Source organism: Guyanagaster necrorhizus (genome assembly GCF_019112545.1).
Source record: "Guyanagaster necrorhizus MCA 3950 unplaced genomic scaffold BT62scaffold_1, whole genome shotgun sequence".
NCBI lineage: Eukaryota > Fungi > Basidiomycota > Agaricomycetes > Agaricales > Physalacriaceae > Guyanagaster > Guyanagaster necrorhizus.
In genome coordinates, this window is record NW_025064880.1 from 792,509 (window position 1) to 812,362 (window position 19,854).

At 48.8% G+C, this 19,854-nt stretch overlaps 10 protein-coding genes across 10 annotated transcripts; 6 read left to right on the top strand and 4 right to left on the bottom strand.

Annotated features, from left to right (window-relative positions):
- The first annotated feature begins 20 nt into the window (after nucleotides 1-20).
- BT62DRAFT_1070416 (uncharacterized protein) lies at nucleotides 21-1,239 on the top strand. The gene is made up of 8 exons (XM_043178657.1): nucleotides 21-122; nucleotides 170-190; nucleotides 246-404; nucleotides 454-559; nucleotides 608-741; nucleotides 797-807; nucleotides 857-991; nucleotides 1,045-1,239. The coding sequence occupies exons 1-8, from the start codon at nucleotides 41-43 to the stop codon at nucleotides 1,177-1,179; spliced, it is 783 nt and encodes a 260-aa protein (XP_043046177.1). The 5' UTR covers nucleotides 21-40; the 3' UTR covers nucleotides 1,180-1,239.
- An 82-nt stretch (nucleotides 1,240-1,321) lies between these two features.
- Nucleotides 1,322-3,252, top strand: BT62DRAFT_977273 (cyclase-associated protein; the record flags this gene model as incomplete). The annotated part of the gene is made up of 9 exons (XM_043189266.1): nucleotides 1,322-1,365; nucleotides 1,418-1,670; nucleotides 1,726-1,950; nucleotides 2,003-2,085; nucleotides 2,136-2,241; nucleotides 2,297-2,555; nucleotides 2,606-2,697; nucleotides 2,753-2,876; nucleotides 2,933-3,252. The coding sequence occupies 9 exons, from the start codon at nucleotides 1,322-1,324 to the stop codon at nucleotides 3,250-3,252; spliced, it is 1,506 nt and encodes a 501-aa protein (XP_043046178.1).
- Nucleotides 3,253-3,437: 185 nt separating this feature from the next.
- BT62DRAFT_880537 (uncharacterized protein) lies at nucleotides 3,438-6,854 on the top strand (the record flags this gene model as incomplete). The annotated part of the gene is made up of 23 exons (XM_043182633.1): nucleotides 3,438-3,479; nucleotides 3,536-3,820; nucleotides 3,878-3,900; nucleotides 3,952-4,004; nucleotides 4,054-4,327; nucleotides 4,385-4,526; nucleotides 4,574-4,728; nucleotides 4,782-4,949; nucleotides 5,007-5,026; nucleotides 5,077-5,099; nucleotides 5,198-5,216; nucleotides 5,271-5,307; nucleotides 5,360-5,412; nucleotides 5,466-5,571; nucleotides 5,630-5,671; nucleotides 5,722-5,828; nucleotides 5,876-6,027; nucleotides 6,076-6,105; nucleotides 6,169-6,352; nucleotides 6,400-6,421; nucleotides 6,474-6,558; nucleotides 6,608-6,765; nucleotides 6,818-6,854. The coding sequence occupies 23 exons, from the start codon at nucleotides 3,438-3,440 to the stop codon at nucleotides 6,852-6,854; spliced, it is 2,217 nt and encodes a 738-aa protein (XP_043046179.1).
- Nucleotides 6,855-7,247: 393 nt separating this feature from the next.
- BT62DRAFT_847196 (uncharacterized protein) lies at nucleotides 7,248-8,597 on the bottom strand (the record flags this gene model as incomplete). The annotated part of the gene is made up of 1 exon (XM_043182460.1): nucleotides 7,248-8,597. A coding segment is annotated over one exon (1,350 nt), but the record flags the coding sequence as incomplete, so codon positions are not given.
- Nucleotides 8,598-8,838: 241 nt separating this feature from the next.
- On the top strand, nucleotides 8,839-9,860 carry BT62DRAFT_958677 (ubiquitin-conjugating enzyme). Its single transcript, XM_043188468.1, has 9 exons — nucleotides 8,839-8,874; nucleotides 8,935-8,947; nucleotides 8,998-9,030; nucleotides 9,083-9,145; nucleotides 9,205-9,282; nucleotides 9,335-9,412; nucleotides 9,469-9,496; nucleotides 9,552-9,622; nucleotides 9,671-9,860. Exons 1-9 carry the CDS (start codon nucleotides 8,861-8,863, stop codon nucleotides 9,752-9,754), a joined length of 462 nt encoding a protein of 153 aa, XP_043046181.1. The 5' UTR covers nucleotides 8,839-8,860; the 3' UTR covers nucleotides 9,755-9,860.
- A 72-nt stretch (nucleotides 9,861-9,932) lies between these two features.
- Nucleotides 9,933-15,181, top strand: BT62DRAFT_925232 (uncharacterized protein). Its single transcript, XM_043184756.1, has 8 exons — nucleotides 9,933-10,161; nucleotides 10,216-10,341; nucleotides 10,397-11,108; nucleotides 11,156-12,529; nucleotides 12,598-14,333; nucleotides 14,393-14,521; nucleotides 14,577-14,766; nucleotides 14,833-15,181. Exons 1-8 carry the CDS (start codon nucleotides 10,148-10,150, stop codon nucleotides 15,025-15,027), a joined length of 4,476 nt encoding a protein of 1,491 aa, XP_043046182.1. The 5' UTR covers nucleotides 9,933-10,147; the 3' UTR covers nucleotides 15,028-15,181.
- On the bottom strand, nucleotides 14,694-15,984 carry BT62DRAFT_20794 (uncharacterized protein). The gene is made up of 6 exons (XM_043180052.1): nucleotides 15,702-15,984; nucleotides 15,516-15,643; nucleotides 15,388-15,463; nucleotides 14,971-15,332; nucleotides 14,831-14,920; nucleotides 14,694-14,768 (listed from the first exon to the last, which is right to left on the bottom strand). Exons 1-4 carry the CDS (start codon nucleotides 15,840-15,842, stop codon nucleotides 15,162-15,164), a joined length of 516 nt encoding a protein of 171 aa, XP_043046183.1. The 5' UTR covers nucleotides 15,843-15,984; the 3' UTR covers nucleotides 14,694-14,768; nucleotides 14,831-14,920; nucleotides 14,971-15,161.
- A 499-nt stretch (nucleotides 15,985-16,483) lies between these two features.
- BT62DRAFT_998704 (uncharacterized protein) lies at nucleotides 16,484-17,889 on the bottom strand (the record flags this gene model as incomplete). The annotated part of the gene is made up of 7 exons (XM_043190746.1): nucleotides 16,484-16,668; nucleotides 16,735-17,187; nucleotides 17,243-17,255; nucleotides 17,313-17,459; nucleotides 17,531-17,551; nucleotides 17,612-17,675; nucleotides 17,741-17,889. 7 exons carry the CDS (start codon nucleotides 17,887-17,889, stop codon nucleotides 16,484-16,486), a joined length of 1,032 nt encoding a protein of 343 aa, XP_043046184.1.
- Nucleotides 17,890-18,076: 187 nt separating this feature from the next.
- On the top strand, nucleotides 18,077-19,682 carry BT62DRAFT_19848 (uncharacterized protein). Its single transcript, XM_043180021.1, has 6 exons — nucleotides 18,077-18,400; nucleotides 18,462-18,633; nucleotides 18,694-18,742; nucleotides 18,808-18,871; nucleotides 18,926-19,103; nucleotides 19,159-19,682. Exons 1-6 carry the CDS (start codon nucleotides 18,248-18,250, stop codon nucleotides 19,236-19,238), a joined length of 696 nt encoding a protein of 231 aa, XP_043046185.1. The 5' UTR covers nucleotides 18,077-18,247; the 3' UTR covers nucleotides 19,239-19,682.
- On the bottom strand, nucleotides 18,941-19,662 carry BT62DRAFT_925235 (uncharacterized protein). The gene is made up of 2 exons (XM_043184757.1): nucleotides 19,274-19,662; nucleotides 18,941-19,221 (listed from the first exon to the last, which is right to left on the bottom strand). Exon 1 carries the CDS (start codon nucleotides 19,618-19,620, stop codon nucleotides 19,318-19,320), a length of 303 nt encoding a protein of 100 aa, XP_043046186.1. The 5' UTR covers nucleotides 19,621-19,662; the 3' UTR covers nucleotides 18,941-19,221; nucleotides 19,274-19,317.
- Nucleotides 19,683-19,854: the final 172 nt, after the last annotated feature.

Sequence of the window (19,854 nt, forward strand, 5' to 3'; positions counted from 1 at the left end):
CACCAATCATATTCACAACCCACAGATATCGGTTACATCCATGTCCATCACGCCTGAACTCAGAGCATTGGCTCGGTCTGCATACCGTCAGCTATACCGGGCCTCTACCGTCACTTTCTCTGGTACGCCTCTCAACTTCACATGGCAAATGTTTTGACAACCGTTCTAGGTGATGAACCCGTCCTTAGAGGTCAAGGCAACAACAACTATTGGTTTCGATGTTCTGCTGACAGATTTCTCTCCAGCGTTTCGTTCAAAACTGAGGGAAGATGCGCTTTCTGGCCAAGCAGAGAAAAATCCTGTCCATTATCAAGAACAGATTGATGGTGCACTGAAGATTGCTGCCTTTCTTCGACATAACGTCATTCAAGCTTCTCGGGTTGCGGATAAAGAAGATACTTGGAGTGAGTCCACCATTTTTAATGCACCATCGCACCTCATCCGGGTCAATAGGTTTAAAAATCACGAAAGATACGGAACTTGGGTCAAATGATTCCATAAAGAATCCACCGTCAATGGAGACTGATCGTCAGGCTAGAAGGCGAGAGAAACAGCACAAGTATGCTCACTTCTTATCACGTTCATCTCTTGAGTGTTGATAATCTAGTCTTTCAGATGCTGCTCGCCTTGACAATGTTCCTCGTGTACCGCGGATGAATTTTTCTGTACTTAAAAAAGCACACAAAAATCGTATTATACCTCAAGTTAGAGAAGAGGACCTTAAAGAAACATTTGTGAGAGGTATGTCTTTGTTGCCTTCGTCCAAGGACAGGTGAAGCAGGGCATTGCACGTCAGGAAGCGGGCCGGTATGTTGAAGCGCTGGATCCCTGTTCAACCCAATAACGAGCGTGCTAGGGTGGCCAATCAATCAACAAAACCGAAAACAATGTTCAGTTACTCCATATACCGACTATGATTCGTGTGTCCTGCCAATTAACGCGTTCCTTGGAACAAAACAGAAAGATTGCACGACGCATTTTGGTTGAAAAGGTAATCGATTTAATAGCCTCCCGTCCATGATAACTAAGCGTGCGTTGGACAAGTTGGACAAAATTGCTAATCCTGGACTATCAAAAGACGAGGTGGGCCGAGCGAAGCAGCGTGAACGAGAACGTCAACGCAGAAAGAAAGCCAAGAAAAAAGGCCTCAAAGCTGACACGGGGGAGGCAGAGTCTTGAGAATAGGTACTGTTGTTAGATACAAATTATTTAAACATGTACTCAAAATTGAACATCGGCAATCCCCGTTGCACTGACTTGGTTAAGGTTGGTTTTCTTCCGTCACGTCTCTATCTTGGGAGCACTATCCACATTGTCAAGAATGTCAGGAGGCGGCCTTCACTCTCTTGCAACCATTATCAAACGGTGCGTCCTCAACGTGGAATGCGTTTTCAACTGGCTCATCGTCCAACATCAGCCTTGAAGCCGCGACTTCGCGTATCGAGGACTTAGCCTCCGGGAATGTATGGCCTCCTAAAGATGACGAACCCAAAGCTGCCCCGGTTCCATCCAGAGGTGCCATTTCACCACCTCCACCACCGCCTCCAGCCCCTGCTGCTGCCCAAGAATTACCCAGGAGCGTCATTGCGTACGACCAAGTCGTAGTCGAAGGAAAATTAAAGCCTTTTGTTGAGCTCACCAAGTTTGCTGGCCCGAACGTCATTGAAACGGTACGTTGCTGTATTCAGCCTTGGTCTGTGTTCGCGTACAATTTCAAGTATCTAGGTCGCCCTGGTCGAGAAGCAATTTGCAGACGTCCGCAGCCTTCTTCTGGCGAGCGCCGCTTGCCAGAAGCCCGATGATACAAAGATCCAAGAGCTCATAAAGCCACTGCAACAAACTATCGAAGCAATTATTAGCTTGAAAGACAAGAAGCGCTCGGATAGAGATTGGTACAATCATCTTGTTGTTATTGGAGAAGGAGCGCCTTCCGTAGGATGGGTAATCAATGTGCGCTGCTTTCTTTGCTCTGAGACCGGTGCTCTGACTTCATTTCATTCAGCCCAAACCAGGACCCTATCTCAACGAGGTCAAAGATGCCGTGACTTTCTGGGGAAACAGAATTATCAAGGAGTTCAAGAACAAGTCAGTATATATGTCCATTGTCTCTTAACATCATATTTATGTATTCACAGGGATCCAAAACACGTAAAATGGGTGGCATCGTACATTTCTCTCATAGAGGAAACGCGCAAGTATGTGGTCGAATTCCACACGACTGGATTATCGTGGAATCCAAGGGTGTGTCCGCTCTCTATGTGCTCCTTTGGGCCTTCTCTGATGTACTTGGGGAAAGGGTATCTCTGTAGCGGATTATAGACCTCCTCCTGCCCCTGGCGCGGGTGGACCGCCACCACCACCGCCACCACCTGCGGTAGCCCCTCCTCTTTCCTCTGGTTCTGTCACTACTGGGGGCGCGGCCGCGGTTTTTGCTGAAATCAATCGGGGCGAGGAAGTCACGAAAGGCTTGCGCAAGGTCGACAAGAGTGAAATGACTCACAAGAATCCGGCTTTGCGAGCTAGCAGTGCAGTTCCAAGTGCGCCCGGTTCAACTGGTATGTTATGCATGCCTTTCGATGTGTACTCCTGCCTCATCTACATCTAGTGCCCAAGAAACCCGTTCGTCCTTCTAAGCCTCAATCACTGATGGGCAGGAAACCGGCCAAGTTCGCATTGGAGGGGAAAGTCTGGAACATTGTAAGCATATTTCTTTTGGCGTTTATCGTCTTTCTTAATCTCACGATGTTTTCAGGAGTATCAAGAAGACGAACGAAGCTTGGTCGTTGAAGAATGTCAGCTCAATCAAGCTGTGAACATATTTGGTTGCAAGAACGCAGTCGTTCAAATCAAAGGCAAAGTGAACGCAGTCGCACTTGGTAAGCTTCTGTTTATAGATTCTTTATTTCGCCATATCTCACTGACCCCTTGTCAGTCAACTGTGTAAAGACCTCGGTCGTCATCGAATCGGTAGTCTCGTCTATCTCAGTGACGAAGTCACCATCCTTTGAAATTCAAATAACGGGTATCGCGCCTATGATCCAGGTGGACTCGACTGATTCTGGACAGATTTATCTGTCGAAAGCGAGCCTGGGGGCCGAGATCATGACGGCGAAGTGTAGTGCTATTAACGTCAGCATTCCCGTTGGAGCTGAGGCAGACCCTGACTACGCCGAGCACCCTATTCCCGAAATGCTGAAGACGGTGGTCAAAGACGGACAGTTAGTGACGGTGGTGGTGGAACACGTTGGTTAATCACAATAACATATACCCTGTACACTTTGAGTGGATTAATGGAATTTTTGGTTTCGAGAAATTGTTAAACGTCACGAGGCCGAACGAGGTAGCTCTGCTTTGCTCTATCACGGAGCGACGTCGCGTCGTCTTTCACCGTCCCATTTCTTGGATAGACCGTCCACTGAGCTCGTAACATACACGTAATGGACAACGCGGGGTGGCATGCCTTTCGTCGCGCTCAACGAGTACATTTCTTTTGTCTTCTGTATGTAACCTTGATTCGCTCAGCCTTTTTGCGCAGGAGAGCGAGAGTTTCGTCTCCCCTCAGCGGGGTCCTGACGGGAGGTATCTTCCCGTAGAGCAAATTACACCAATGGATGAACATTTTATTGGCGGCTTCCATCCTCATATACCCAGTCGCGCCCCATCTCCAGCGCCTCCGTTGCCGCCCAAGGACTGGATTCAGCCAGGTTTCACCAGCAGTCAAGGAAGCCAACTCACCATGTCTTCTTCCCAAATGACACACTTGAGCGCAATTGAGCGGTCACAGTTGCTCCGGGTTGCTCGAATGAATCCTCATCTCCAGGTATTTATGTCGGACACTGTCATTTCATATCTTGTGCTCACAAGATCATTATTTTAGTTCATGGTTGGCCCCCTCCTACGGTAGGTCGCGGCGCGGCGCATCAATTGGCTTTAATTTATTTACTTAAAAAGATATGACACCGTTGATGAGCACGGAGTATGGCACGGAGCAGCACTCGTAGTTAGTGAGTACTATCATCTTTTCCCTCAGCTATTTTCTTCATTGTCGTTCAGCGGCCGATGCTGGGTCTACTTACGAGCCACATCCCACTCTGACTTACGAGTGGGACCCCGAACTTCGTACCCGTTCCGAATACCTCAGACATCAAGGTTCTTCGGGGCATAGCAATAGAGGTAGATCGTTCGACCTTGGACCACATCCTGCCGATCCCCACTCGTCAGTTATGCCAATCGCACCACCAGGAAGTCCTATGAATGGCAAGACCGCCAGTTTTCACGCCGAGGAATCACCGGGCCAAGAAATTTGGGTATACGGTGGAAATGGAGGGTACGTGGAACATTGTCTCGGCGTGTCTCCCATTCCCATGGTTACATTTTCACGAAGGACTTTCACCTTTTGGCGGTTCATGATCCATATTCCTTTGGGACACCATGAAATGGCTGTATCGTACTCGATCAACAAAGGACAGAAGCTATATTTTTTCGTCCCAGGGCGAAATCAAAACATGAGATGGGCAGCGTACTCGGTAAGTGCGCTCAAGGTGCGCGTTATTCAGCCTAATTGTCGTTCTAGTGCAATGGGTTCTCTGCTGGGGTCAATCCCGATGACTTCAGAGGACCTGGTTTTCACACTGGGTATGATCCGGTGTGGGTAGATTTACTTGAAAAGCACGCTGAGAAGCCGTTTCATATGTTAATGGGTGGAGGTGATCAGATATATTGCGACGGGTATGTAACTAGACAATGTTGTGCATTCTTTCCACTCATACAAATTTACCAAGACTGACTCGGGAGCCTGAACTGCAAGAGTGGATTGCAAAAATGAAACCCGATGAGAGGAAATCACATCCTCTCAGCGAGGAAATCAGCGAGGCGATTGATAGATTTTATTTCAATCACTATTGTCAGACTTTTCGAAGTGGGGCATTCGCAAGAGCGAATAGTTCTATGTGAGTTCTCAATATATGGTATTCTGATCGACGTACAATAACATCTTGGGGTTCAAGACCTATGATGAATATGTGTGGTAGGATTTTTATTTTTATGTAAGATCGATTACGTTGAAAAGGCTTTCAGACGACCATGGTACTGTATCAATCGTTCACTGTTTGCTTCGTACTCACGGTGTCTCGCCTCTTTACAACAGATATAGTAAGTCGATTTCCATGTACGAGGATTTTCTGATACTTCTCCTCAGATTGATGGGTTTGGCAGCTGTAAGTAACAGGAATATCAATGTTTAGTGTGCATTTCATCGTGCAACTTTTCAGATCCGGATGATCTCCAGGTTGCACCTGTATTTCAAACGTGAGTAGGCCTTCGGTCATGTAACAAGGTCTTACTCACCATTTGCATACAGCATCGGCGCGAGGGGCTACTTTTTCTTCTTGTTGTTCCAATGCTTCCTGAACGGTACGCGAGCTTCTCATTCTTACGCACGCCTCCGTTTTCACTCTGTAGTCTAGTTGAAATTGATGGTATCAATGATCACCGAGGACAACATGTGAATAGATCTGTCATTATTGGAGGCCCCGGACCATACGTGAAGCTACATTCTCATTCTTTTCTGGCGTAAGTCCGCTTGAAGGTCGACACGGATGCATTCTCACATTCTCACATACATTTTCAGCTCTCTTGGACCCCAGGCGGCTATACTAATGTTGGATTGTCGGTACGCTATCTGACATAACATATTTGATTACAACCACTGATAACTTCCAGTGCCGAACGAAAGAAAGATCAAGTGTGCAGCCGTTATGAGTATGATAAGATATTTAAGCGATTACAGGAGCTACCAGAGAGTGTGGAGCATCTTATAATACAACTGGGTATGTCCGACATACTTGGCGATGACTGCAACTAAGTGGGCCCTTAGGTATTCCAATTGCATATCCCCGCATGGTCTTTTTGGAGTCCGCTCTGGAGTCCAGATTCAATCCTATCGTTGCGCTTAGCAAAACGGGGTCTCTAGGCTTGTCAGGATTTGTTAATAAGTTCAATGCAGATGCAGAACTTTTAGACGATCTGGTATGTTTCGCCAATATTGTATAAATGGTTTGCTTACTCTGCCTCCAGAACGATCATTGGACTGCTCGTTCTCATAAGGTTTGCACACTTGCTTATCAGTGAGAGGCCCTTGTCCTTGTTCTGATGATCTTTGACACATAGCGAGAGCGGAATTGGCTTATATTAGAGCTACAGAAAATTGCTTTGGCCAAGCATTTGAGAATCACGTTTGTTTCTGGGGACGTTCACTGTGCGGCTGTGGGAGTTTTCAAAACGTTACGAGCCAAAGGCAGAAGCGAGATTCAGCCTTCCGTGGATCATCGGTACATGGTCAATGTAGTGACAAGTAGGCGCCACTTATGCTGTTACCTGTATGTCTTATTTATTTTTCAGGTGCAATTGTGAATACGCCTCCGTATGTTGTTGTTTCGTTGTTTGGTATTCCCGATTAATCATCCGTTTTCCAGGCCAATGGGTGTCATAACGATGGTTTGCTCGCTGGCGTCAAAAAATCATAGGACGCTTCATCACGTTGAAACTGATGAGACCATGGTGCGCACAGAATCACATAACGATCCACAATATCCATAACCATTTCAAGCTACCGCTTTTTTCCAAAGACACCGACGGTTCTTATCGAAAATTGAGGTATATCATGGGCCGCAGAAATTGGTGTAGCGTTGATTGGGAACAATCTTCGGGCGACCTCATGTTTGATATACGCGTTGAGAAGGAGAAAGGTCTTGGAATAACTGTCGGGTAAGATTCATTATGTGCTCTGCGTGTAGGATTGGCTGACACGGATATTCAGGTATTCTATTCGGACGCCGCCTCCACGTTGGAATTGAGATAAACGACCTATACATAGCTAAAACTTATTAAGTACACACTTCTATGCTTTCATATACCCATTGGAGGATCTCCTAATTACGTTTATTCGCCATAAATTTACCTGCTACCGTTACTCAAACACTACTTGCTATCAAGGAATCGATGATATTAGCCCCTGCTGCAATATCATCCATCTCCGTCTGTGGCCAAGGCGATTCACTGGAATGACGCGTCATTACGTTTTCCGCATCCATGTCACCATACTCTGAAGTCGGCTCGCTATGGGCGCTTTGTACCTCTTGTGGCGCAGGAGACCGGTCTGCAAAATCTTCTGGTTCATAAGCTGTGTAATGTCGCAGTGGGCTTGGCTGCGTCACGGAAGATCCTGGCTCTGGAGTGGAGCCTACAGCCGCTTGCTTCGCACGCTTGCGAGCCTCTGCCTGTTGACGTTTCCGTAATTTCTGCGCTTTCTTCTCAGCGTCCTCTCTCTCCTGCTCTGCGAGCTTCAAGAGCTCGACTTTACCTTCCTCTTCTTCCCTTTCATCCAGAGCCCACTGTTCTGCCATATATTCACTATAGCGTTCGCAAATTGGGCGCCATGTCCTTTCTTGGCCTTCGTGCAGAGTTACGCCGTTCACTAATGCATCTATGTCCGGTGGTGGGGGACAATCGAAATCAGGACCTGGATTTATCCGTACGCATGCACTGTTGAATAAGGATATGAATGGATAATACCCTAGTGAGCCATCATCAAAAGGGTTTTCTCGGTGTTCTTTAACACCCTCCCGTGCTCGCTTCTTCTCCTTGGCTTTCCGAGATGGGTCAATAACGCGAAGCTGAAGGTAGTCGTAGAGGTCTTGAAAGGCGGCGCCCTGGCATTCACCGTTGATGAAGAAGACAATTCTGGAGTCCGATAGGACCGGAAGCGGCCGCAATTCAGGAGCGGTCTTATGGACGGTGACGGTGGGTCGCTCTGGCTTCGTAGTAGCGGACTTTTTGGTGCTACTTGAAGGAACAGATGTCGTGTTAGATAACTTTCCGGAATAATCCATCAAGGCAATCATCTCTTTAGACTGAGGATATTCAAGAATCTCGAAGACTTCCTGACCCTTAAGATCTATGGCTATACGCTCGCGTTTGATGTGAGCAGGATCGTGAGGGTCTTTCGCGTCCGCTCGCCGGCGTGGAGGAAGGCAGATATACATGCCAATGACATCTCCGGAGGTGAAAGAACGCCCATACGGACGTGGGCGGGACAATGTGACCTTCTCACCAGTCTTGTCGCGTATTCCATAGCTGTACCCATCGAGGCCAACAGGACCATTCAACGGTGCCTCCCTCCTTCCCCAACCGAGTCGAACATGGCTACCCTCTCTGCCAGAATCAACGCTGTGTTCACCCCCGCCATGCACAATCTTCACTTCCATGAACCAACGTCCTTCGCGAATCGGCGCGTTACAACGGGCGCTCCTAAAGCCCTTTGTTCCAAGAAGCCCCAGGGCGTCCTTCGTGACGTGGAGAAAAGGACTGCGATCCTCCCAGCTAATCCTACACGAGGTAGGATTAGTCTCGATGGTGTGGCATGGCTGATAGCATCCAGGAGGATTGATTCCGGCAGGAGTATATCGAAAGCGGCCACGATTGATTCCAGTCGGGTCAGTTTTGAAGAATTCGGAGCCCTCTTTTAATGGGGTGAAGTATGGTCCACGAGATATCGATAATCGTGGTCGAGATGAAAGATCTGCTCTAGAGGAAATAATCCTGGTTGACATTATGTATTATTAACTGGCGGTTATGTACGACAGCAGAAAACGAGAGAAACTGACTCTGGCACAGGTGGTGCTCCTGCCTCTGGCGCGGGAGATGCAGTTGCTGGTGCACGCTTTCGCTTTTTGCTGGTAGATGGTGTGTGGTTCGCAGGCTGAGGAGAGGGAGGGTGGCGAGGAGGTGATGGCACGGTGTCCGTCATGGCTGGTACGATGACGTCCATTTTGGGATGCAGCCGTCTTGACGAACTTCCACCATGACTGCTCTTCGGTAACGAGCTTTCTGTCTATCTACCACCATATATCTCTGATGCCCGTTCTGTGTACGCAGTCGAATCCAAAAGGTCCGTTTCTTGCGTTTACTTGTCCTTTGCCATGCTCATCGATGTTGTAGGAACTGAAAGACATTGCATCGAATCCGATAGAGGTATTCATTCAGCAACACCGACAGTCTCGTTCATTGCAGTAAATTTGTTTAGGGTATCTCTGTTGACACCGCAGATGATAATATGTTCCATTGGAACTGCTCGATCAAGGCTGCTGTGAGTGTGCACGGTTTATACAGTAGTCCAATCTCGACTGCTCACCGATTTGAGTTCAGTCAGATTCGCCATACAAGGGCGGAACTTTCCGTTTTTCGATGATTCTCCCTCAAAATTTTCCCTTCAAAGCACCGAATGTATGCTACTCGACTGTATTCAGTGATGGAAAGCCATCATACTGTGTCCTAGGTTACGTTCTCCACCAAGATATACCATCCCGGAATCAATGAAGAAGGCAGCATCTGTATTCCCGTGCTCCGCGATGAGGTATGTCTACTGTTGTATCGGTGCCACACAGGTCCAACGGAGCCTTTCTGTATTAGTGGAAACCATCAGTTACACTATCATCGGGTGAGTGCAAGACGTGTGTGTGTATACGCGGGTTGCTCAGTTGACCGTTGTCTAGTTCTTTCTGTCATTCAAGACAAGGTCAACAACCCGAGCACTGACGATCCATTTGAGCCAGATATAGCTGCGGTAGGGATATCATACAAGTGTCTAAACTTTGTTGACGATTGTCAACAGCTCCTCAAGAATGACAAGAGCAGGTTTCTTGCTACTGCGAAGGACTGGACGAAGAAGTATTTAAAGAATTCTCTGAAAACGTGAGGTTTGTTTTGCTGATATATGATGTCTGTAGGTATGCAACATGAGGCTGAATAGGATATATGTATGATACATACATTGTAATTTGTCTACATAAATAACTTAACGCGTTGTATTTGTGTCTGTTGTGGGAATTGATTGCCATGAGGCTCGGATGTGGACCGACCAGAGGCTGAAGATTTACGACGACGAGCGCCCTTCCTTCGTTCTTGTTTTCCCTGTGCTGGCTGCTGAATCTTCGCCTGTCTGTGTCCGTTATCGTCGTTGTTACGTCCCCAGGCTTCTGATCTCCATCCAACACAACTACTCGTGTTCAACACGTTGCCTCGTACTTTCCTTTCCGGTCGGAAATCTTGTATGGCTACAGCCCAACGTGTATAAAACGAGGGTCCGACAATGCATCGATTTCGGTAAGTTTGTTCGCCGTAGTGGCACTGGGATCACCGCCTGACTATCCTTTACAGCAAAAAGTCCGACGCGAACAGAGTCTACATTCCACCTCTTCACACAGAGTCTGCCTTGAACCTTCCTGGCCATTTACCAGAGCTACCGCCCGCCAGTGACTTTCGCACCTCACTTATTCTCCCAGAGTGTGTTAGCTTTACCTCATTTTCCACCTTGTTTTGTTCACCTTTCCTTTCCCAGTCTTTCTCGCAGATTCAGTGTTCTCCGCTCATCGTCCGGCGCGCCTCTCTCTGCCGACGCCCTTCGTTCAAAACTTGCAGAGCAAAGGGCGAGAGGCTTAGAGAACCAGGTCACGGAAGAGGAGGAGGATATGATCCTCGAATCGTTGGGCCTTGGTCGGTCACGACCCTCGACACCTGCAAGGTCGCGAGAAGAAGCCTCAGACGGTGGCGCACGTCAGTCGTCCCATTCTTCTACGACTATGGGCTCCTCCTATTCGCCTTCGTCGTCCAGTAGAGCTAGTTCTATGAAGCGCTACAGCAACAACCTTTTCGGCTCAGGAAAACTTCGCGATTATACTTACATGCGCACTGCCCACAACAAGTCTCATTCGCGCGCTCAGACGTCAATGTCGTCTGCGGAAACCTCTCATCAGTCGATTATTACCTCTGAAAGCATGCAATCTTCGACGCCACCAGATATGGGCTCCAACCATCTCCAAATTCGCTCTACGCCCTTGCTCGTACCTACTACTTACAATGAGCAAATACCAGAATCATCAGACATGGCGTTGCCATGGTCATTGGGAGCATCTGCGTACAAGCGAGCGTCGATGGCTTTGCAACAAGCCATTAGCGAAATGGAAGAAGAAGAACCAGAGGACGAAATCGTGTTACCAAGGTCGGCGCCAATTGTGCGTCTGGGTATTGAACATCGTCGCTCACCAGAAGTTGTGAGTAACTTTCTTCTGGCAGCCAATACGGTACTCAGTTTCACCAGACGAGAACAAGTGACCCGCCCAGTTTTGAGGCAGGCATGGCGATATCTTCGGACAAACAGATGCGCACTGATGAAGAACGAGCATCTCCCATTCCTTCCCGTACGCTTCCTGGTTATATTCCCGGGATGCCGAGACCGATGACTCCTCATGAAAATGCGGATGCCGATGAGCAGCGGTCTTATTCTACTACCCCTCGTGCAGCATCTCCCCCCTCCTTACCAGCCCGTGTCGACTCTCCGTCTCCCATATTCCCTCCCAGTTTAGTATCTGGTCTTTTCAGACAAAGTTCAACATCATCTCCGTCATCTTCACGGGGACAGTCTCCCCGTCCCGTTTCACCTTTAAATTCACCATCTTTGTTTCTTCAACGTAGCGTCAACGGGAGGCAGACACCTGATGAGCCGTCAAGGTTGGCGGAGGTTTCTGTCGATTCTGACAAGTCTCTTAACTCGTCAATCCTTGGGCGCAGACGGGCTGCTTCGCCTCTTTCCACGGCTACGTACCAGCCAATGACAACGGCTTCTCGACCAGGTACACCGTCGAACGGTGCATGGTCGCCACCTGTTTCGCCTGGGCCCAAGTCGTCGTTTGGGCATAGTAGAAGTGGTAGCTGGTTCAGTGATGCAAACAGTAGCGCAGAAGTCTCCGGTTCATTCGATCAGTCAAACAGAGGGGGTACACGATCTCTCAAATCCCCTGCGCTTCCTGATTCCCCTTTGATCGATCGTGGACACGGTACATTGGACTCCATCAGTTCGAGCTACTCTTCGTTTTCCGACAAGCGCCCTGGTTCGCCCATGTCTATCATGGAACTTACTCCGTCTACGAGTAAAGTTGTGCGATCGCCAACTCCGACACAAAGCCTACGGTCTCCCGCTTCTCCCACATTCCCTGGTGGTGGTGGAATGTCGCCCCGCAATGGTAGCAAACGGTCGTCCAGACAAAATGGCATGTCCAACCCCTTCAATTTTGGCCCTACTATGTTCTCGCCCATCGCCAGCTCGTCGCGATCATCGTTGGAATCTGCAGGTTCTAGCTATCATTCTTGGGAAGGAGACTACAAAGAAAATAGCATGTCACTGTTTAACGATACTGATCCCCAGCAACCCGCATGGCATGATGTATATGTTTCCGACCAATCCAGCTCCATTACTCCAGGCGGCTCCCCTAACGACGAATGGGATGCTGAAGAAATCATTCGCAGATACGCAGGATTGAAAAAAGCGGACTTCCTCGCCATTCAAGAAAAGCTTGTAGGCGTGGCAGTCGCAAAGCTCACGCCTTCGTCATCATCCGAAAGTTATAATCGTGCTCCATCGCTACGAAGACGACGTCCGTCCACCGCGCAGTCGAACTATTCTGTCAATGGCAGGGTAAGTGGTGATTTCATTTTAGGGCTTTCCTCCTTGCTGACGGGCACTTATTATCATCATACATATAGATCGGAAGTCCCGCACAATCACAGCCTTCAGCGTCCCCGCCTAATGAAGGTTTGGCCAAAATGTCGAACGCTACCGTCGACGTCAGGAAGGTTCCATCACCTGAACCGGTAAATACTACCGTGACAGGCGGGGACATATCCCCAACCACTCGGAAGAATCGGGATCTTGCGCATGTTCTCTTTGGATATGATGAAGCCGAAGGGTACGACAGTTCTCCGACACCCAAACCCATGGTTCCCGTTACGCACAAGGAACCCATGGATAATGTCCCCGTCCTGACTTCTCCATTACCACTAAACATAAACTCCCCCCCAGCTCCGACTCCAGAGAACACCCAATTCCTATCGCCGCCTACGTCACCCTATGTCTTTACGCAGAATCCTTCGCCAAGGTTGCCGCAGTCCCCGGAGGCGGAAGCAGAGTTGGCCCGCGAAGTGCAGCGTAGGACTGAGGCAGCGATGTTGGCCTTGAAGAAGCCGGGTCCTCCGAAGGCCTCTGAAGGGCTGTCTTCATCTGGATCCGTTTCTCGCAAACGTGTTTCACCCCATCAGATTTCAACACCTACTCTTGTTTCGGCCTCCACTAGTGTCGATACGATACCTCTACGCGCTGCATCAATTTCAGCTTCTCAATCAGGTCCTTCCAGGATTGGCAGTCGTTTTAAGAAGCTGAGAGGAACTCTTCGAAAAAACAACATACCCACCGGCGAGGAGGTGACGCCTTACCCGTTAGTCGTTGGCGTTCCACCGCCCACCCATGCTATCGGGTATGGACCGGATCGACTAAACCCCGCAATAGACGGAATGGGAGCCATGAGTGCTACTGAACCAAGATTCAAAGTACCCGTTTCCAGCCCTCCGGCTACAGCAGGACCAGGACTGAAGGGCTTCATTTCCCGTCTTCGCAATAAGCCGCGGACAATTGATCCTAGCCTTCAGTATGTTGGCCAACATTCCCCTCAGTTATCTGTGTCTTCTTCACTTCGTCGGACCGATTCAAGTACGCCGCGAAACCTCCATGATACAAGTCCAACGACTCCGCGACCCCATCAACAATCACCGCCAACCCTGCCACAGGGTAACCCAGAGTCCGTAGATCCTGACGAAACCGTCGCTCTAAGACAGCTGTTTGATGCTGCTCATAACCTGGGCCTCGACGAAAAGAAATTAAACGACCTTCTTCTAGTTCGCTCTGGATCAACATCCTCCAGGACTTCGGATTGGCCGTCGACACTGACGAGAAGCAATTCAAGCGCTGCGGCGTTTGTCACACCAGACAGTCGTCCAGCTCGAGCAGGAGACAATGAACGTCCAGTAAGTACTGGTGGCAATCGCCGTACCGTAGATGATAGAGGTCCTTCTCGGGCGCCCTCACTTCGAAAACAATCCGATCATCTTCGTCGCCCTCGAGAAGGTCAGAATGAGCGTGATCCTGCTGTCAGTGCTGTCATCCGCCGTACCATAATCGTGCCATCGGATACCAGAACTTCGACTGTAGATATCAACGCCCTGCTCAGGAAGAATTCCTCTCGCCGGCGCAGAGTCAGTGCTGCCTCGATCTCAGGACGGTCAATTCATGATCGGGTACCTACCCCTCCACCACGTACCGCAGGACGACGGTATTCTAAAGATACCTCCCCTCCGGTCCCGCAGCTCCCACAATCCGTCTCACTCTCGGGGGAAAACCATTTGAATGTTCCAGGTATCGAAAAGTCCAACTCTACTTATGATTCCTTGTAAGTGTCGCCGTCATGTATTCCATGGCAGGTGTCTAATTTTTCTCGTTGCTTGAAAGGTATGACATGTATGCAGGCGACAACAAGCCAAACGCACAATCATCGGTCCCGAATGAAAGGGCAGGTCCCAGCGAAGCGACCGGTCCGTCCATCGAAGTGATAGAACTTGCCAACGGAGAGACTATATGGTGAATTTCTAGAAAATGTCCGAGATTCCCGTCTTCTTATCTTTGCGCGACGTAGGTCAATTGTAAATGGTCTCCGAGACGATGACTCGGAGTCTCTTTATGCCTCTCGAACCAGCCTGGCCTCGGAATACGACGTCCATGATGAAGACATGCAAGTTTACGTTAGAGAGCATCTGAGGAAAAGTGTCGCCTCCAATTATTCCCCCCAAAAACCTCAAGGAAAGTCACCTCGTCCTGAGACCAAGGTAAGGCCTGGTGCCGCCCATCTTCTCCCCATTCAATGATTTATCATTATTCATCATTGTACACAGGTTTTTTATAGTTCATCAGCTCAAATTGGACGCCTCATCGAGAACATCTCGCAAGGTATGGAGGCCGGATCCTTCAACTTCCGCACGGTAAATCCCCCAGTACACTCGCCCTCATCATCGTTATCAACTTTTGACAACGGCTGGACGGTAGAAGAAAGACTAGACCATATGATTGGCTCCATGAAGGGAGCATAGTTGACGGGTTTTTTTGCGGCCTTATTATGTATTTCCCTAAGATCTGGACTTGATTTGTTTTTGCATATCTATTCCTTTTTGATTAATGTCCACAGCGACGAAAACTATAATATATATAATGTACAAGGCATTTTTTACATTCCGTGCAGGTCAATCCATCGATTCAGGGCAAGTGCCAACAAAGCTTCCACCAGTAATGTGTCATGATTGAATTTATATTGCAGCAGTCCATGTGTTGGTCCGACTGCGGTCGAAGAAACATATCGACGGAAAGCAGCAATTTGGAAATTCGGCGCTACGTACAACTGGAGAAGCCACGAATCAGCGAAGTTGACGGTTGATTATGCTTATGATACATACATCGTAAGATGTTGGGTCGTTAAGGCATTTGCGCCATTCTAGTTGTCTTCCATCGGAGGACACAAACGATCGCGCACTGCCGGAAAAACCATGAGCAGGGTTAAGAAAATTAAATGTCAAGAACTTACTTTTGTCTCGATCCAGGCCGTACGAGATGTGACATTGGAATTTGTCGTTTGCCAATCGTCACTCTCCCCAAATGATTGCCCGGGCTCCAGTCAAAGGACGCGACCAGGTCTTTGTTATTACTAAGGACCTATGAGAATTCATCCGTTAGCCGACTCCAAGACAAGGCGTCAACATTCCAAGCTCACAGTCGTTCTGATACTTGGAGCTATACTTCGCTCGGGCGTGTCGAAACAGAGGTAAATCGGTTTCGTGTCTTCACCGATGATAACACAGGAGCGGGGGTCATCTCGGCCAGTGAAGAAGAGGTCGTATGTTGGGTCAGCCATGGATACAAGTCGCAAATGTTTGTGGTCTGCAACTTTGCCTCTAGCCGCTTTTTATAGAGCCATTATTGAACTGTGTTGCACTCGTGATTTAGCGCGTTCCATGGGAATAAATCACCGATTGTGGCGCAAGAAGAGAAGCGAGGACAAGGTCTAGAGGTCAGGGAGGGTGGTCGATATGATGATGTCAAGTTCAGCCCAGCACAGCGGATGTGTATTCCTCGCTATCCCGCACATCTGCGGTGCCGACGCTCCCAACGCGGCGTCAATCCTTATTTGAAAAAGAGATGAGTCGCACTAAAAGGTTATTTTTTCAAATGGTAACCATAGTCAGGCCGGGTCTCTTAGCCTCGGTGTCAGAGCCACTGGAGCCTTATGTTCCAGCCCCGAGGTGCATGTTGAAAAGAAGTTGGCAATGCGTCACCGACCCGTCGTCTAGTTTTGCCTAGGATCGTCCAGACCTCTAAAAGACTCAGCGTTCCAATCATAGTTATACGACGTCATTGACAGTCCTGATCGTTGATGAGAATTCTAAAGCCTACGAGAGAAAATCAGGAAAAACCGCAGCCGGCAAGCTGCTACTCACAAGAGAGTGGATTCTCGACGGTAGGCAACTATAAACATTATCGAGGAACACAGAAAATCTAGGAATTCACTTTCCATAATGGTCGCTTCTTCAATTTCCTGGTCACATGTACAGCGCTCCCTCCAAAGCTGCCGCCGCCGAAAGCAAGAACGACGGTTTCCTCAGTCCCAGGACCGCGCGCGATCCCCCGTTTCCTCATCTCAACAGCCTCCTTTGCAAATTTGAAACGTGCTTGGTCGGACCCTGCAGGGGTACAGTTATGGTTAAACTTTGATTTCTAAAAGAAAAGAAAAGAACAGGGGAGCGTACCGATATTGAAAGTAGGTGATTCAACGGCTGCCTTGAACATCTCGAAGGGGACGCGAGAAAATACCTGTAACAACACCTCACGCCCACTGGGTCCAGAGCCTGATGGAGTAGGCGGTACGGAGTCTGGAGTCGTTTGTACCTCTAGAACCTCGGGAAGTGTTACAACCAAGAAGTGGAAGACATCATCTCGGATTCGTTGGGCAAAGTGACCAAACACGGTGACTGGTGGAATATCAGGCGTTGATGATCCGTCGGGTGAAGACGGAGGAAGTGTATCAACAAATTCGAGCCACGACCCAATGGTACTGACGTTTATAGCTCGTCTGCATGTCTCATATGCAAACTGGCAAAGGTCGTCCGTACCGCCCAGGAGACAACCTGCAGCGAGGACCGCGCGCGCATTATCCGGCCTAATCAAACTTAGCGAAACGGAAGAGTAGAGATAGCCCAGAGCTAAGAAACGGGTGATCAGGGATGATAGCGGCAAATGGCTGTATAGGTGTCATACCTATCGCAAAGCCCTGGCAGGCGAAAAATTAAAGAACGTATTCTCTGACATGAGAGACATGATTACGAACCTCTTGGGTAACCTCTGGTTCCTGTTCGAGAGGTACAAATATTACCCTTTGACCCCCACCTTGTGGTGATGTTGACATCAAGTGAGCCAAAAAAGGGGACCGCGACAATATAATAGCATGTAAACGATAACTATTTTGTTGTACTTGCTAGAAAGATCGGAAATGCGGAGATGAAAGGATCAGTGAATACGTGAAGACGACAAGTCAAAGGAACGTACGAGGATGGTGTCGGCATAGTTCTTCAGGCGAGATCACGGTCAGAGAACGAGTCCAGACCCACAACATCAAAGAAAACTCACTCCCGTCTGGAAACCAGCATTATAGAGATGATTGACGATGTCCTCATTGTGATTTTGGTACGAGCTGCATTGTCAAATAGCGATAAAAAAGATCAACAACGACCCGGACGCGAAGGACAGCAGACCAACTGGGAATACCCATTCGCTGGATATGCAGAGCTCGTGGCTGAGCGGTTCGAGTCGTCGAACGAGTCTGGCGACGGCGCAGGCTGTCCATATGTTATCCCATTCGGATGGCCATGCCCATTCATTGAGGTCGATGATGAACTGGTGCTCATGTCGTTTTTCGGTTAGATGAAAGAAAGATACAGCGAGCCTCTGTCACCGAAGTGGCAGCCTGTCAGATGGGGAGGGTTGGGGGTGTAAAATTCGAGTGCCAGTGCGACGTGGTGAGCAAACCGAGGAAAGGCGCTGGCTGTCCTGGGCCACACCTGAGTTTCAAATTCAACAACACCGACACTCGACGCTGCGACCCTTCGTCCTGGAAGTAATAATATTCTACTGGCCAGCTCGACGTCCTGCCCAGCGCGCAATTCTCCCGTTACTGTTATTTATTCCACCGCCAGCGAGTCGCCCAATTGGCCAGCAGCAAAAGGCCCGCAGTGTGCCCTTTGTTGATTTCAAACTCCGCCTGCCATGTTGCCGCCCAACCTGCCTCGCGATTCGCCATATACTTGCTGCTACTGTGAAGAGAACATATACCTTCTCGCGCAGAAATTCACATCCGATTCAGGCCTGAACGGCGGCTGGAACATATATGTCGTCTTCATTTCCAATGATACCAATACCGTGTTGTACCAGCAATCTTCTCTCGCACGGTTCTTCCAGTTGACATTAGAACCTATTCTAGGTGGCCCTTCGGAACCAGAAGAGTGCGCCCCATGAAGATTTTCCGGTCTGCTGGGACTACCACGTAGTGCTGTTATTGCGGAACATCTCGATATATCCCCAATCCGACACGGAAAACTGCAATTGGGTATACGACTTCGACACTCGCCTGCCGGTACCTGTGCCTTTAGCAGGTATTAGAAGATCATCCAATGACAGCCATAGAATACCGGTAACTGACCGATACAAATTAGAATACCTCCGTCAAACCTTCAGCGACGGATTCCCCGAAAAATTTCAGAGGTCAGTAGTGATACCAGTGTGGCGCATCCAACTCTTCGTCCATTCAACTCGATCATTTATTTCAGCTTGTTCCGTCTTGTGCCCGGCGAGGTATATCTCCAGTATTTTGCTTCAGACCGCTCACATATGGCAAGTCTGTTCTCATCTCTTGGAAAAATCTAGGGTCAAGAACGCAGCCCACAGATTCACGGAGATGGTTCGTTTTCGTCTCCGCCACCTTTGTATCCCCCGATCTACGGAACCAAAACTCTTGGCAGAGGCATTCGCTCCAATTTGATGAAAAGCTTCGTCTGCATGACGCCCTCCGATGACACCTTTGGCAATGTCTATGACCTCCATACTTTCGAACGATGGGCACGCGGTCAGTCTGAAAATTGTTTTACAGCTGATAATGCAAATTGATTATAATTGTAAAGAGACATCAATGATGGTGGCTGGCGACGGTCCATATTTGCACGGATCCCGAAACGTAAAGGACACTGCAAGTTGTGAATGATTTTTGGGCTACAAGAAGCAGAATAACAATAGAACCTGCAATATGCAAAGATATATGGGTATACTGGTATCATAATAGATCATGAACCCTGCTGGATGTGTGAGCCTTGGGTCGACAAAGGGCTAGCTTTGGATTTCAGAACTAGATCCGGAGAAGACGTATCCACTCGGAATGAAGTGAAGACCGGGTGGGTTGACGAAGATGACGCCTTTGATTGTGCAACAGGCCGCTTGGGACTAGGCGCCATAATTTGGATGGGGGCGGTGGCGACGAACGATGTTGGCTGAGAATAGTACTGGGATGGCATGGGTGCTTGAGGGAGGATCACCGATGAATTGGTGAAGGGATGGACCGCAAAAGGGTCGAAGGACGAACGAGCCATCACCACATGCAACTCAGGATGAGCGCAAATTTTCTTTCTGGTTTATGACTGCCGCCTGGAAAGGTATTATTCCGGGAAGCCCGGCGTTCCGCTGAGGTATCCGTATTCCACGTGGCCTGCATTTCCCCACAGTCGATCGCCGATCCCGTTACTCCTTTTGGGTCTCCGATGCAGCTCCGATTTCTCCGATTCCGCCCATCAACATCATCCATCTATCATCCATGCATGCCATCA

Excerpts from the sequence above, each read along its gene's own strand:
- BT62DRAFT_20794 (XM_043180052.1), bottom strand. The coding sequence starts at position 15,842 with ATGGCTGACCCAACATACGACCTCTTCTTCACTGGCCGAGATGACCCC. Across the intron at positions 15,464-15,515 it reads CGGCCTGGATCGAGACAAAA|TGCGCGATCGTTTGTGTCCT; the intron begins GTAAGTTCTTGA and ends TTTTTCCGGCAG. Across the intron at positions 15,333-15,387 it reads ACGACCCAACATCTTACGAT|TTGTACGTAGCGCCGAATTT; the intron begins GTATGTATCATA and ends TGGCTTCTCCAG.
- BT62DRAFT_19848 (XM_043180021.1), top strand. The coding sequence starts at position 18,248 with ATGTTGCCGCCCAACCTGCCTCGCGATTCGCCATATACTTGCTGCTAC. Across the intron at positions 18,743-18,807 it reads TTCCCCGAAAAATTTCAGAG|CTTGTTCCGTCTTGTGCCCG; the intron begins GTCAGTAGTGAT and ends CATTTATTTCAG. Across the intron at positions 18,872-18,925 it reads CTTCAGACCGCTCACATATG|ATTCACGGAGATGGTTCGTT; the intron begins GCAAGTCTGTTC and ends CGCAGCCCACAG.
- BT62DRAFT_958677 (XM_043188468.1), top strand. Across the intron at positions 9,146-9,204 it reads ACTGCTCGATCAAGGCTGCT|TCAGATTCGCCATACAAGGG; the intron begins GTGAGTGTGCAC and ends ATTTGAGTTCAG. Across the intron at positions 9,497-9,551 it reads ATCAGTTACACTATCATCGG|TTCTTTCTGTCATTCAAGAC; the intron begins GTGAGTGCAAGA and ends ACCGTTGTCTAG.
- BT62DRAFT_1070416 (XM_043178657.1), top strand. The coding sequence starts at position 41 with ATGTCCATCACGCCTGAACTCAGAGCATTGGCTCGGTCTGCATACCGT. Across the intron at positions 405-453 it reads GGATAAAGAAGATACTTGGA|GTTTAAAAATCACGAAAGAT; the intron begins GTGAGTCCACCA and ends CCGGGTCAATAG. Across the intron at positions 560-607 it reads AGGCGAGAGAAACAGCACAA|TCTTTCAGATGCTGCTCGCC; the intron begins GTATGCTCACTT and ends TTGATAATCTAG.
- BT62DRAFT_925232 (XM_043184756.1), top strand. Across the intron at positions 11,109-11,155 it reads ATCGTCGCTCACCAGAAGTT|ACGAGAACAAGTGACCCGCC; the intron begins GTGAGTAACTTT and ends CAGTTTCACCAG. Across the intron at positions 14,767-14,832 it reads CACCTCGTCCTGAGACCAAG|GTTTTTTATAGTTCATCAGC; the intron begins GTAAGGCCTGGT and ends CATTGTACACAG.
- BT62DRAFT_925235 (XM_043184757.1), bottom strand. The coding sequence starts at position 19,620 with ATGGCTCGTTCGTCCTTCGACCCTTTTGCGGTCCATCCCTTCACCAAT.